The sequence below is a fragment of the Entamoeba histolytica genome, genomic scaffold (assembly GCF_000208925.1).
Source record: "Entamoeba histolytica HM-1:IMSS scf_1104750518779 genomic scaffold, whole genome shotgun sequence".
NCBI lineage: Eukaryota > Evosea > Mastigamoebida > Endamoebidae > Entamoeba > Entamoeba histolytica.
In genome coordinates, this window is record NW_001914931.1 from 26,148 (window position 1) to 41,047 (window position 14,900).

General features: G+C 26.2%; 8 protein-coding genes across 8 annotated transcripts; 1 reads left to right on the top strand and 7 right to left on the bottom strand.

Annotated features, from left to right (window-relative positions):
• Positions 1-865: 865 nt before the first annotated feature.
• EHI_164820 (uncharacterized protein) lies at positions 866-4,532 on the bottom strand (the record flags this gene model as incomplete). The annotated part of the gene is made up of 2 exons (XM_650124.2): positions 866-4,267; positions 4,329-4,532. The coding sequence occupies 2 exons, from the start codon at positions 4,530-4,532 to the stop codon at positions 866-868; spliced, it is 3,606 nt and encodes a 1,201-aa protein (XP_655216.2).
• A 141-nt stretch (positions 4,533-4,673) lies between these two features.
• Positions 4,674-6,218, bottom strand: EHI_164830 (uncharacterized protein; the record flags this gene model as incomplete). Its single annotated transcript, XM_650123.1, has 1 exon — positions 4,674-6,218. One exon carries the CDS (start codon positions 6,216-6,218, stop codon positions 4,674-4,676), a length of 1,545 nt encoding a protein of 514 aa, XP_655215.1.
• Positions 6,219-6,467: 249 nt separating this feature from the next.
• EHI_164840 (uncharacterized protein) lies at positions 6,468-7,043 on the bottom strand (the record flags this gene model as incomplete). The annotated part of the gene is made up of 1 exon (XM_650122.1): positions 6,468-7,043. One exon carries the CDS (start codon positions 7,041-7,043, stop codon positions 6,468-6,470), a length of 576 nt encoding a protein of 191 aa, XP_655214.1.
• A 107-nt stretch (positions 7,044-7,150) lies between these two features.
• EHI_164850 (glycerol kinase, putative) lies at positions 7,151-8,608 on the bottom strand (the record flags this gene model as incomplete). Its single annotated transcript, XM_650121.1, has 1 exon — positions 7,151-8,608. One exon carries the CDS (start codon positions 8,606-8,608, stop codon positions 7,151-7,153), a length of 1,458 nt encoding a protein of 485 aa, XP_655213.1.
• A 144-nt stretch (positions 8,609-8,752) lies between these two features.
• EHI_164860 (Ras guanine nucleotide exchange factor, putative) lies at positions 8,753-11,665 on the bottom strand (the record flags this gene model as incomplete). The annotated part of the gene is made up of 1 exon (XM_650120.1): positions 8,753-11,665. The coding sequence occupies one exon, from the start codon at positions 11,663-11,665 to the stop codon at positions 8,753-8,755; it is 2,913 nt and encodes a 970-aa protein (XP_655212.1).
• Positions 11,666-11,864: 199 nt separating this feature from the next.
• On the bottom strand, positions 11,865-12,278 carry EHI_164870 (60S ribosomal protein L34, putative; the record flags this gene model as incomplete). Its single annotated transcript, XM_650119.1, has 1 exon — positions 11,865-12,278. The coding sequence occupies one exon, from the start codon at positions 12,276-12,278 to the stop codon at positions 11,865-11,867; it is 414 nt and encodes a 137-aa protein (XP_655211.1).
• A 213-nt stretch (positions 12,279-12,491) lies between these two features.
• On the bottom strand, positions 12,492-13,178 carry EHI_164880 (Rab family GTPase; the record flags this gene model as incomplete). Its single annotated transcript, XM_650118.1, has 3 exons — positions 12,492-12,607; positions 12,660-12,889; positions 12,952-13,178. The coding sequence occupies 3 exons, from the start codon at positions 13,176-13,178 to the stop codon at positions 12,492-12,494; spliced, it is 573 nt and encodes a 190-aa protein (XP_655210.1).
• A 202-nt stretch (positions 13,179-13,380) lies between these two features.
• EHI_164890 (rab GDP dissociation inhibitor alpha, putative) lies at positions 13,381-14,705 on the top strand (the record flags this gene model as incomplete). Its single annotated transcript, XM_650117.2, has 1 exon — positions 13,381-14,705. One exon carries the CDS (start codon positions 13,381-13,383, stop codon positions 14,698-14,700), a length of 1,320 nt encoding a protein of 439 aa, XP_655209.2. The 3' UTR covers positions 14,701-14,705.
• Positions 14,706-14,900: the final 195 nt, after the last annotated feature.

Here is a 14,900-nt window from a genome sequence, read left to right on the forward strand (position 1 = left end):
TCTCTTTATATTATTTGCTTTTTTTCGTTACCAATTGGGACAAACACTTCAATAATTCTGAAAAGTATAAATTTTTTATGTTTTAAATAGAAACACCATTGATTTACAATATGAATATTAGTCATATATATTACTGAATGAATGAAGTGTAAAATAATTTTTTATTCTATTAACAATCATTAATATGGCTGGTATTGGTATAGAAACGGTATATACTATTGAGCAACAAAAATAAAGATTGTTGAGTTGTGCTTATCTAAACTAGTACGCATTATGATGGAAACAGATTGGTAAAAAGAAAAGAATAATAAAATCATCAAACATACTTTGAATAACAAACCAAGTGTATAAAATAAAATTTACCATGAGGATTGATGAAAATAATTATTAACTTGTATTTTTTTTTTATGAAAAACACAACAACAATTGTAAAGCATGAACAAAATAAAGTCTAAGCCAGAGTTAATTAAATTAATCAGAAAAAAACACCATAACCAAGATTAATGATGTAAAACTACACATAATAAAAATATAACTCACAAATTACAATAACACTAACTTAATAATTAATGGAATACATTCTTTGTTTATACTACTATAATTTAGATATTATTTAATAACTAAAATTGAAGAAAAAACTCTTTATTTATTTGTGTTATTTCATAATACATAAACCAATTTATACTTAATTGTTGTTTTCTAGAACCAAATCATTATTAAAATGAAGTTCTTATGTAATTGAAAATAAGAAGATAGGTTATTTAAATGAATCTAAGTAATTAAAAATGATATTCTGGTTGATATTAAAAATAGAACCAAAATAAATAATAACATCAAAATTATCTAGTCTAACAAAAGAAGTAAATTAAATATTTGGAGTAAGTTGCTCTGATGAGTCTATACGTTGAGGTGTTTGCATTGGAGTTTGGAAAGGAGTATAACCATTACTTACTTGATTCTCACCTTCTTCTTTAATAACTTTTAGTGCTTCATCTTTAGTTATTGGAAGAATTGTAGACACTTTATTTTGGTGTTTGATTTCATACCATTTATTAGCTGGAAGAATTAACTCTGGTCTAAATGTAGTAACAATGTATTGTGCTTCTTTTGACTGTTCTTGGATTAATGAAGAAACAGCTTCTCTATAGACAGTGTCTAAATTTGAGTCAATTTCATCAAATAAATAAAATGGTGCTGGATCACATCGTTGAATAGCAAATATTAATGAAAGTGCAACAACCGTTTTTTGACCACCAGAGAGTTGTTGAATTGTCTTAGCATCACCACCAAAAGCAGGAAAAATAACTCTTAATGAAATACCACTATATGTTTCTGTTCTAATTTTTTTTGGCTGTGAAGTAATAGGAAATTTATTTTCAGATTGTGTTTGTGTTGATGGGGTTTGAGTAAGTTGATTTTGTTCATAAGGTTTCTTTAACATTACAAGAGTTCCTTTTCCTTGAGGAACAAGTTTATTAAATATTTCAGTAAATCCTTTAGAAACACCTTTAAATGTACGTTCAATAGCTTCTTCTTTTTTCTCATCTAAACTTTCTATTAATGAATAAATAGTTTCTTGAGTATCAAGTATTTCTTTTTTTCTATCAATTAATCCTTCTTGTTGTTCAATAAATCCTTTATATTGATCTTTTGCTTTTTTATTAACATGTCTATATTTTTTAATTTCTTTCATTGTTTCTTCAAGCATATCTTCTAACTCTCCTTTATTTCCTTTAATTTCTTCATAATTTTTTCCTATCTCTTCTCTTCTTTTAATAAGTTCTTTTCTTTTTGATTCAAGTACTGTCATTTTTTCAAATAATCTTGCCATTTTTTTCTCTCGTTCATTTTGTATTTTTTCTTTCTTTTCTTTTTCTTTTTCAATACCTTCTTGTTGTTCTTCTAATGTTCTTTCTTCTTGAATTTTCTTTTCTATTTCCTCATTAATTCTTTGTAATTCTTCCATACTTTTGCTTAATACTTCTTTATATTTTTCAATATCACTTTCATCCCCTCCACTTTCTACTTCTCTCATTTTTCTTTCTATTTCATTAATTCTACTTATAATTCCAAATTGATATTCATTTCTTAAAACTTGTCTTCTATTTTCTATTTCAACTCTTTTCTTTTCTAATTCTCTAACTTTATTTTGTATTTCTTCTAATTTCTTTTTAGCTTTTTCAATTTCACTTCTATCAATTATGTTTTTATTATCTTTCTCATTCTGAAGTATTAACAATTTTTGTGTATTTCTAAAAATTATTTTTTCATTTTCTTCTATCCTTTTTTCTTTGTTCTTAATACTTTCTCTTATTCTTTCACTCTTTTTGATTTTAATCATTCGTTCCATCCTTTCTTTTTCATATTTAACTTCTTCCTCTGCTATTTTACTACTTATTTCTTCCATTTCTTTCATAATTTCTTTTTGTTCTTCTTCAATCCTTTTTTTCTCTGCTTCACTACGTGCAATATCTTTTTCTACTTCTTTTATCCTTTCTTTTGTTTCTTCAATACTCCTAATTATTTCTATTATTCCTTCTCCTCTATACCCTCCTGTAACAATACCCTTTCCATTAAAAACATCCCCATCAAAACTAACACATTTTACTTGATATTCTTTTTGATATTTTATTGCATCTTCTCCTTTCTTACAAATCATAGTATTTCCAAAAACAAACTCAATTGCTTTTCTTACCTCTTCCTTATATTTAATATTTTTAATTAAACTTTTCACTTTTTCTGTTTCTTCTCCTTCTTGTTCTTTTCCTTTAATTTGATTTAATGGAATAAAACTCATTCTTCCTATTTTCTTTTCTTCAAGTACTTCTATAAGTTTTGTAGCTGTTTCATCATCTTCAACAATACAATATAATAATCCATTTCCAGAACATGCTTCAAGTGCTGTATATAACCTTTCTTCACTTTCAATATTTTCTACAACTGTTCCATAATATTTGATTTTTGGTCTATTTATTCCTTTTTCTTCAACATATCTTTTTAAATATTCCGCTATTGTAAGTTGTTTTTTTATTCGTGTTCCTTCAGCTCTTTTATATAATTTAATTACTTCTTTCATTAATCTTTGTCTTGTATTTTCAAAATTAATCATTTTTGTATCATTTGTTCTTTTCTTAATCCCAACTTCTTCTTTCCTCTTTCTTAACTCCTCCATTTTTATTTTACCAATGAAAACTTCATGAATTTCTTGTGTATTTATTTGACTTCCATTTATTTTCTTCATTTCTTCAACTTCTTTTTGTAACTCTTTTTTTTCTTTTTCTTTCTTTTCAACAAACATTTCTACTTCTTTAATTTCTTCTTCAATAGCTTCTTTATATTCTTCATCACTTGAGTATTTTGCTTTTCTTCCTATTTTATTATAAAATTCATCAACACTTGCTTGTGCTTCTGCTTCTTGTCTTCTTCTTTCTAATAATTTATCATTAATTTCTTTTTCTTCTTGATTCATTTTATTAATTTCTTCTTTAATTTCTTCACTTCGGTTTTTAGCTTTTTCCATTTCTTCTTTCATTTCTTTTATTTCTTGTCTTCCTTCTTGTCTAATTTCTCCTTCTACCTTTAATCGTTCTGCTTCTTGTGCTTGATTACTTACAATGACTCTCTTTTGTTCTAATGTATTTACTTCTTCTTTAAGTATTCTTCTTCTTCTTTTAACTTCTTTAATTTCTTCTTCTTTATCTTCTTCCATTATATGACTTTCTTCTCTTCTTTCTTTTGTATTTGCTTCTAATTCTTTCTCAATTTCTTCTATTTTCGTTTGTGTAATTGAATATTCAATTCCTCTTCTTTTCTTATCTAATTCTTCATATCTATTTAATTCCTCTTGTTCTTCTTGAAGTTCTGTTAATCGTTCTTTAATATAATTCATAACTTCTTCAATCTGTTCTATCTTATTTCTATTTTCTTTTAACATTTTAAAACTTTCTTCTCTACGTTCATCATATACTCGTGTTCCTGCAATCTCTCGAAGTAAATCAAGTCTTTCACTATCTTTCATCATAGCAAGTGAATTTACTCGATTTTGTTGAACAATATAATATGGATTACTTCTACTAAAACCTGCACTTTCTAATAAATTCATTACTTCTTCTTTCTTTGATCTTTTATCATTTAAGAAATATTCATCTTTTTGTAGTCCAATACATCTTTTAACTGATACCTCATCTCTTTCAATCATAAATCTTCTATCCCTATTATCAAATACTACTTCTACAAATGCACTAACTACACTTTCTCCATTTCCTTCCTATTATTATAAGTTTTCTTTATTTGTTAATTTTTCCTTTCTTAATCTTTTAACAACAAACATACAATAAAAATTGTCTATCACCTGCTCTTAAATTTCCAAATTTTTCATCACATAATACAAATTGGATTGCATCATAAAAATTTGACTTTCCTGATCCATTTCTTCCAATAACAACATTATAATGTGGATCAAATTCATCAAAATTAAGTTGTTCTTGATAGCTTTTAAATCCTTTAAGACTTATTCGTTTAATAAATACCATTTCCTTGTATTTTTGTTTTTATTTTTGTTTTTTGAGTTTTTCTTTTTTTTTTTTTGTTATAAACTTTATGTATTATTAATTAATGTTAATATTAATTTAATTAAACCAAAAAGAATAATATAAACAATTCTCTTAAAAACATTAATTCAAAATTTGACATGATTTAACTCTTATTACTTCATCACAAATTGTTTCTTTTGGTATTTTGACAATACTTGCTTGTGTAGGTGATGTCTCTCTTATTTTTGGTTTTATTTTATGACATAATAATTTCCGAATTGACTCTCCCCAAATCAGTGAAGTAGTACTATGAAACTGTAATGGTTTCATAGTAATTGATTTAATAAAATCATTTAATTCATAAATAAAATCACCTGTAACTGTTCTAACACTAATATGTATTTCTCCATTTTGTTTTCCCATTGGTTGATGTTCATTTAAAATTGAAATATGCCATGAACGTTCGTCTTGACTTAGTCGATCATCAGTTCCTCTTTGACATTTAACAATATGTCCACATGATCTTAGTTGATTTGCAACATAAAGAAGTTTAAATGGATTATCGCAATATAATTTAATTTCAATTAATGGTTTTGAAAAATGAATAATTTGTAAATTATCATTTAGAGTGGTTGGTAAAATAATTTCTTGATTAATAACTTCATTTCTTGTTTGTGTTTTAATAAATTTTGCAAATGCTTCATTTTCTTCTTTATTTGAAAGACTATATTTAATAATTGTATTATTTCTTGTTGTTATAAATTCAAATGAATTTCTACTTAACATTAATTGATTTAAATTTATTATATTACAATGACTATCAATAAATATTATTTGTGAATTACTTGTTGGATTTGGACTTTTGATATTATATCTTAAATTGTCTAATAAAAATGGTTGTAACATATGAACATATTCTTCAATTTGTTTATCTTTTAATGATTTATTATAATAATATTCAATATATTCTCCTAATATTACTTCTATCCATTCTTCTTTATTACTTATTATTTCTTGTAAACTTATCCACTTTTTAATAACTTCTTTAGATCCTGAACTTTCATTTAAATACGTCATAAAAAAACTAGTAAATAATTCATTACTATTTTTTGTAACCCATTCTATCCTTTCTTTCTTTTTTTCTTTTATTTCTTTTATTATTTCTTCTCCTTTTTTTCTTTCAAATTCTTTACTTATAATTTTTATCATTACAATTCCAATATCTTCATAATCTTTTTTCATCATTTCTTCTTTTTTATATTCTCCATTTAAACATCCTATTGATCCTATTGATATATTATATTCTTTATTATCAATAAATATTGTTTCTTCATTTAAATTCCCATGAAAACTCCCATTTTTATGAAGTATCACTATTGCATCAATTAATTCTAGAAATATTTTACATATAATTTCTCCATTAACTTTTGTTTCTTCACAAAATTCTTTAATACTTTGTTTTGCTTTAATTAATGAAAATCTTATTGAAATGATTTCTTTATTACTTTCATTCATATAACATCTTAGATATGGTGAATTACATTTTTCTATTATTTCTATTCTTTCTTTATTAAACTCTTCTTTTTTAACTTCAACAAATTGATAATAACAATGGTCTAATGTATTAAAATACACTTGTGGATATGTGTGGTAAATATAATTGTTGAACCGTTTCACACATTCCATTTATTTTCTTATTTCTAATTTTTAGTCCATTTTTGTTATTCTTTTTTTTCCTTTTCTCTAATTCTTAAAACTCTTTTTTCTTATTTTGTTTCTTCTTTTCTTTTCTTCTTATCTATAAATCTTCTTTCTTAAAAATTTTTATTATTCCTTTTTCTTTTATACACTTTCATTCTTTATTTATTTTTCTTCTTCTTTTTTGTATTGAACTTACCTCTTACAACTTAAAACTAAAGAATAAATTGTATTTCTTTATGCTTGTTTGACTTTTGATTGATTGCGATGGAAAATAATAAAGACTAGCGTTACACAAATTAATAAGACTATTGCTTTCATTGCAAATCCATCTATTTCAATAGCAAAATTAACTGACTCAAGAAATGGCTCACCTACAATTTTATAACAAGGCACTGCTTTGCTTATATCTTTAGCTTGACATCCTTCAATTTTTAGAGTTTTCCATCCACAACAATTTGCTTCTTTTTCAATCTCTGTTATTTTATCTTGTTCACTTACTGAAGAAACTCCTAGTTGGAATATTTGTCCAATGATATAAACAATAAATAATAATACAATTGCTATTATATCAAAAATAATAGCAAAAATAGAAGCAATTTTACTTTGCAAGATTCCTGTAAGAAGAGATGGAATATTAAGAAAGATAGCTCCAATCATTGAGAAGTATAAATACACTAATGGATATTTTTCTGGATAAATAGAGTCTGCACTATGAATTATATTATAACAATAAATAATTGCATAGACTTCTATTCCAATTACAACAGCTGTTGAAATTAATTGTATAATAGAAAAAGTGGAATAGTTCATATTTATCTTTAGATTAATAACTTTTTAGTTTATTTTTTCATATTCAAATTAAATACTTATTTTATAAAAAAATTAAATAAAGTTATTTATTATCAATTTTATTTTCTCTAATGGACAAATGAACGTGCTGATTCTACTGCTTTATTCCAAACTGAAAATATTTGCTTTCTTTCTTCTTCACTCATTTGAGGTTTAAATACATGTTCAATTACTCTCATTGAGTCTAATTCATCTTCTTTAAATAAATGAACATATAACCCAGCTAACATAGCTGCTCCCATTGCAGTAATTTCTTTCTCTTTCAGTCTAATAACAGTACAATTGCATATATCTGCTTGAAACTGGAGCATACAATCAGACCTTGAAACCCCTCCATCCACTTTAATTTCATTAATTTTTCCCATAATTTCAATTACTTGAGCACATTGTAAAGCAATACTTTCTAGAGTAGCTCGAACTAATTCACCTTTTCCAGTACCACTAGTTAGTCCAACAATTATGCCACGAACATCATCATCCCAATAAGGTGTCCCAAGTCCTTGAAATGCTGGTACAAAATAAACTCCACCATTTTTGGAAGTAACAATTTTTGATATTTCATTGTAGTCTTTTAATATTCCTATATCCCTTATCCATTTTAGTGCTGCTCCAGCAGTCATAACTGTGCCTTCAAGAGCATATGTTATCTTTCCATTAATTTCCCATCCAACAGTTGCTAATAATCCTTTTGGTATTTCTTTAATTGTATCTCCAATATTTTTTACAACGAAACACCCAGTTCCATATGTTGATTTACATCCTCCTATAGGACTTCCATGTCCAAAAAGTGATGCTTGTTGATCTCCAGCAACTCCAGTAATATGAATCCCATTAAATTCCTGAATAGTAGAAACAATACCAAAATCATCAGAGGATTGTTTAACTATTGGGAGAATAGACTTTGGAATATTTGTTTTTGCTAATAACTCATCATCCCATTTCTTTTCATAAATATTAAACAATAAAGTACGTGCTGCATTTGATATATCAGTAGAATGACTTTGACCTCCAGTTAGATTATAGATAATCCATGTGTCAATAGTTCCAAACAATAAAACACCTTCTTCAGCTAATGCCTTTGCACCTTCTACATTATTAAATATCCACATAATTTTACTAGCACTGAAATAAGGATTTAGTACTAGTCCAGTTTTAGACTGAAAAATCTCTTCATATCCTTTCTCCATAAGATAAGATGTTTCATTTCCTGATTGTTTAGACTGCCATACTATTGCATTGTAAATAGGTTTTCCTGTTCTTTTATCCCACATAACTGTAGTTTCTCTTTGATTAGTTATTCCAATAGCTGCAATGTCTTCTTTATTAATGCCAGTATTAACAAGACATTTTTTCATTAAGTTAACAACACTAGTATAAATTACTTCAGGATCTTGTTCAACCCAACCTGGATGTGGAAAAATAGAATCAAATTCTTCTTGTTCTGTATGAATTGACTGACACTTTTCATCAAATAGAATAACTCTAGTACTTGTAGTACCTTGATCAATAGCAAGGATATATTTCATCTTTTATTAAAATGAATTGAAAGAATCAAAGATTCTAAAGATCTGAAAAAAGGAATGTTCTTCATTATTCTATTCTATTTAGATAAATTCTTTTGTTATTTGTGTTTAAAACACATACTAAAGAGATAATTAACAAGTCATTTATTAAAGTGAATATATTCTTTGAACCAATATTTGAATTTCTTCATTATAACAACTGCTCTTTGTTGTTTGTCCTTTGGCATTTAATACTTGTTGAATCAATTCATATACTTTTCTCCATTTATATAAATTAATTGTTCCATCACCTAATTTATCTGGATTACCTTCGTCGATAAGCATTAAATCTTTACTTAGAATTCCTATAAAAGGGATATACGGTGTTTCCAATTGGTTTAAATACGCTCTAAGATATTTATAATTTTGTTTAAACGAACATAATTCTTCTATTTCATTTAAATAATTTTTATCTTCTTCACTAATTTTTTTACTTTTGATAGAGTCTAAATCAAGTCTAGGAAGTGTATATGCTAATGCAACTAAGAAATGAATATCTTTTAATTGTTGAATTGTTTTCATAAATAATATTAATCCTTGAATAAATTGAATTTTGTCTCCTTTAGGACATTCATTAAAACAATTAACAACGGTATCTCCAATCCAATTAAATCGTTCAATCATATTTTGAATATTTGGAACTAATGGTTTATTTTCTGGTTTATTATAATTCATTACAATCAATTCTTCATATGTAACTCTTGAAAATATTAATGAATTAAAATAATTTAATGTTTGAGCAAAAGGCATAACATTTCCAGGTAAAAAGTATTGATAAGGTATTTTAATTTTTGTTTGAATAGGTAAAAATACTTTATTTCTCATTCTTAAAGCAAGCGCTGTTCCAACTCCACATAATGTTGAATTTAATACTTCAATTTTATCTGAATTTATTTCTTTTGAAATGAACGATCTAATCATACAAATTAATTCTGGTTTCTTTTCAAAATCAGCAATATAATGTCTAATCCATTGGTTAATAACTGAAAGAATACATGACTTAATTTCTTGACTAGTATTTGAGTTATTATAAACTTCTGAAAATCTTTTTAATACTTCTTCTGATGATGTAAATTTTTTATGTATCATTAAGAACATATCAACATATTCTGGATCATTTAAATTCATATTATATAATCTATTTATTAACTCTGTCTCAGTACCTGAAATAATAGAAACAGATCCATTTTCATCAGGAAAACATTTAACAATATCAAAAATATTATCAAGATGAAAAGAATCATTAATTCTTGATAATAATTTATCCATTTGTTTAAATAATTGTTTAATATGAATGAAATCAGGATGAGTTGGTGGTAAACATTTATGATATTCTTTTATTAATGAATAAAATTGAGGAAGAAATTTAATAGGTAATAATAATAATGATGGAAGGTCATTTCTTTTATCAAAAATTACATCAAACTCAAATTGATTAAAGGATTGTTCTTGTTTCTTTAAAAATTGTTGGACATCACTTGACTTTTTTTTAATCATCTGTAATGTACTGAAACTTTCACCAAGATTAGTTGAAATAATAACAAATTGTCTTGTAATATTAAGCTCTAAAAATTTTTCTAGTGATTCATATAATGTAGTTCCTGGATACCATTCATTTAAAACATTAACAAAATTATGTAATATTGCAGGTAATGAATATGCTAATGGTTTTATTCCATAAAATATTTTTTGGACATCATCAGTAGATGGAACATAAATTTCTTCCTCTTTTTCTATTGCACTAACTGAAGATCTATCTAGTCTTGATCCTAATGAACTTTTAGAACTTTTTCTTGGAGTACTCATTCTAGTTGATCTTCCCATTGAATTTTCTAATTGTTTAATAAAAGAAGCACATGGATCTGCATAATTAGAGACAACACCTTCTAATTGTCTAAGGAATTTTCTTAAAAATAATACAATTTTCTTTACTGCATCGTATTGTGGATTTTTATCAAATAGCACTAATGTTGTTCCACCATTTAAACAAATTTTTCTTATATGAGTATCTTCTCCTAATTCTTTTTTTTTAAACATAATACTTAGTGTCGATGTTTTACCTTCTTTTGGATATACTTGATACACATCTGAACTATCTGTTTCAACTAAAGTAAAATGAATACCTCCAACTGCTCGAATAACACCAATTCTTGATAATAAATCAACTTCTTCAAATTGGTCAAAATCAATAAATCTATATAATCTACCATCATGTAATACAATAAAAATATCATTACATGCTAGTTCAATAGAAATAATAAAAGGAAAAGAAGTTGATGACCCTTTAAGATTAAGTTGTGTAGGAATTCTTTTAAGTTCTTTCATTTTAAGATGTTTCCCCCAAATATATCCCATCCCTTGATCTGTAATACATGCACTACAAAACCCTCCACAAAATATCCTTGAAACAACACAACCCCTTAATGTTGGTATTTGAGATGGAATTTCTTTTTTCGAGGTGTTTATTCTACCTAATTGTCCAAATTCATTTTTACCCCATGAAAATACTTCTCCCCATATATTTAATGCTAATGTATGATACCCTCCACAACAAACATCTTTTATATCATTTATTTGTGGAATTGACTCTGGTTTAGATGGATTAAAAACTTCTTGAATACCTAATTGTCCACCTTCATATGCACCCCATGAATATAACTTTCCTTTACTTAACACAACACAAAAATAACTTCCCACTGATACCTTATCAATTGGTTTAGGAACTCCTTCTATTTTTTGTGGTATTTTAATGATATCATCAGGTTTTGCATTATCTATAATTGATTGTGAGAAAAGAGAGACTTTTCCTCTTGAAGTAGGATCAAAGACATGACCAGAAACATAGAGGTCATCTGTTTCAGTGACATAAAGAATATTAGTTGAAGAAGAAACTATATCTTTAACTGATGAAGGAAATTTATATTTTGGAATTTCATCATTTCCTGAAGTTACAGTATCAATAAAAGGACATTTAGAACGTAAAATGAGTTTAGTATTTCTCAAATTAATACTAGTATACATACAGAGTAAAATAATAAAATATTTAGAAATATAGATTTTTAAGTTTTGAAGTTATACAAAATTATAAAAAGGAATTATTCATTTTATTGTTTCAATAATTTACTAACACATCTTTTCTTTTTCTTTAATTATAATTTAAAGATATAACAAAAAATATAATACTTTCTTTTTAAAAAGCCACGGCACAATATGAATTACTTTATTTCTTTTGAGTCTTCTTGTCAGCCTTCTTGACTGTCTTAGTAGCCTTCTTCTTATCTTCTTTAACACTTTGTTTCTTTTCAAGATTGGTCTTAGCAGCAGCTAATTTGATCAAATTATGTTCATTGATCAAGAAAGCTCTGAGGATTTTCTTTTGAACACATTTATGGCATCTAACTCCTCCATATGCACGAGTGACAGTTCTCTTGCTCTTTCCTAACCATCCATATTGGTGTGGTCTAATGTGTCTAATACCAGCAAGAACACATCCACAGTCACCACATCTAACTCCATTAGAGATTTTTTGTCTGTGTTGAACAGTCATATTTCCTCCAGCAGTTTTAACGATTCTAATTCCATTGGACTTGGTATTGTAGGAGTGTTTTCTAACGTAAGTGACTCTCACAGCCATTGGTTGTTGTGTTCAAAAAAAATAGTTCTAGGGTTTTTTATTTTCTTTAAAAAATTTTTAAGATTAGTATATTAATAGTATATTATTTATTTATTTATAGTTTTTTCGTTTTATCATTTTTAGATCTTAAAGAAGTAAATAATAAATATCTTACGTTCAATTTATTTCTTTACTTCTTCTAAAATAAAACTTAAAAGAATAAATTTTCATTAGTTAGCAACAAGTGTTAGTATTCTGTTTATTTAATTGGTTAGGTGGTAACCCATATTGAGGACCATCTTCTGGTAATTTCATATGTTTAGCAAGTTCAGTGAATGCCTGAGTAATATCTTTTATTGTAAATATTTTAATTAATAATTTATAATAAAATAATTAACAAACTTGTTCCATCTAATGCTGAAACTTCACAAAATAAACAATGTAATTCTTCTGCAAGTTTTTCACCATCAGCTGTTGATACTACCCGATTTGCTACTAAATCACATTTATTACCAATAATAATAACAGCAATATCTTTTTCAGTATTTTTTAATTCATCAAACCACATACGAACATCTTGGAAACTAGATTCTTGAGTCACATCATAAACAAGCATAGCACCAAGTGATCCACTACATCATTATATTAATTTGTTCTGAATAAAAAAAAACAAAATATATATGTATTTACAAACCGATAATACATACTAACCATAGAACGATATTTCTCTTGTCCAGCAGTATCCCAAATGGCTAATCTAAATGGTTTATTATCAACTTGAATTGAAGCAGTTACAAAATTTGATCCAATTGTTGATTTTTCAGAATTATTAAATACTCCTTTAACTAATCTATTTACTATACATGTTTTTCCAACAGAGGTATCTCCAACTAAACACATCTTAGCAGCTTCTTCAGTCATCAACTTTCTTTTTCTATTTTTTTCTTTTTCTAAAAGTTTTTTTAAGTTTTTCATTTTTCTATTTTTGGATTTTTCTCGATATTTTATTTTTTTAATAACAAAATTTTCATTTTAATTGTTATTCAAAAATATTTTAAAAATAAAAAAACATCACCATTTCTTTATAAAAAAATCTAATTTTATTTAGTAAATTGTTGTTATTATGGAAGATACTTATGATACTATTGTACTTGGAACTGGATTAAAAGAATGTATTCTTTCAGGACTTCTTTCTGTTGATGGAAAAAAAGTCTTCCATCTTGATAAGAATGACTATTATGGAGGAGCTTCTGCTTCATTAAATCTTAAACAATTATTTGATACATTTGCTAATGGAAAACCTGCTCCTGAATCACTTGGTAGACCAAGAGATTATAATATTGATATTATTCCAAAGTTTATTATGAGTTCAGGAGAAATGGTTAATCTTCTTCTTCATTGTAATGTACATAATTATTTACAATTCAGAGCTATTCATGGTTCATATGTCTTTACTAAAGGAAAGGTTTATAAAATTCCAGCTACAGTTGCTGAAACTGTTTCTACTCCATTATTAGGATTCTTTGAAAAGAATAGATTTAAGAATTTCTTAACTTATCTTCAAAATTACGATGAAAACAAACCAGAAACACATAAAGGAAGAAATCTCAAAACTATGACTATGGCACAATTATTTAAGGATTTCAGTCTTGATGATGCTACAATTGAATTTGTTGGTCATACTATTGCACTTTATAGAGAAGATAGTTATCTTACAAGACCAGCTATTGAAACAGTTAAGAAGATAGTATTATACTTTGAATCACTTTCAAGATTCCAAAAATCACCATACATTTATCCAGAATATGGACTTGGAGAACTTCCTCAAGCATTTGCACGTATGTCTGCTCTTTATGGAGGAACTTATATGTTAAGAGCTAAGATTCAAGAAATTGTTTTTGAAAATGGAAGAGTTGCAGGAGTTAAATTTGAAAGTGGAGAAGTTGCTAAATGTTCTAATATCATTGCAGATCCATCTTATTTCCCAGATAAAGTTAAGAAAGTTGGACAAGTTATTCGTGCTATTTGTATTTTAAATCATCCAGTTGCTAATACTGATAATGCTGAATCATGTCAAATTATAATGCCACAAAAACAAGTTGGAAGAAAATCTGATATTTATATTTCAGTCTTATCAGGTAATAATCAAGTTTGTCCTAAAGGAAAGTATATTGCTATTGTTGGTACTACAGTTGAAACAAGTAATCCAGAAAAAGAAGTTGAAGTAGGATTAAAATTATTACAACCTATTGAACAACAATTTATTTCTATTACCGATTCATTTGAACCAATTAATGATCCAAAACAAGATGGAGTTTATATTACTAAATCATACGATGCTACATCTCATTTTGAAACTACAGTCGAAGATTGTCTTGAGATGTATACCACAATCACAGGAAAGAAACTTGAAATGAAAGGTCCAAATGAAACATCACAATAAATGATTTTCATTTCTTCTTTTTATTTTCTGTTTTGTTTCTGTTTGTTTTTTTCCAAACAGTCAAAACCGAAACTTCAAGTTATTAAAATTAATATTTTAATAAAATAACAAAATTTTAGGATATAAATAAATAAAATTGTTTAAGAAAATTTACATTTTTAGTTTATGAAATAAAGCATAAATATAGAAGAATATTACAA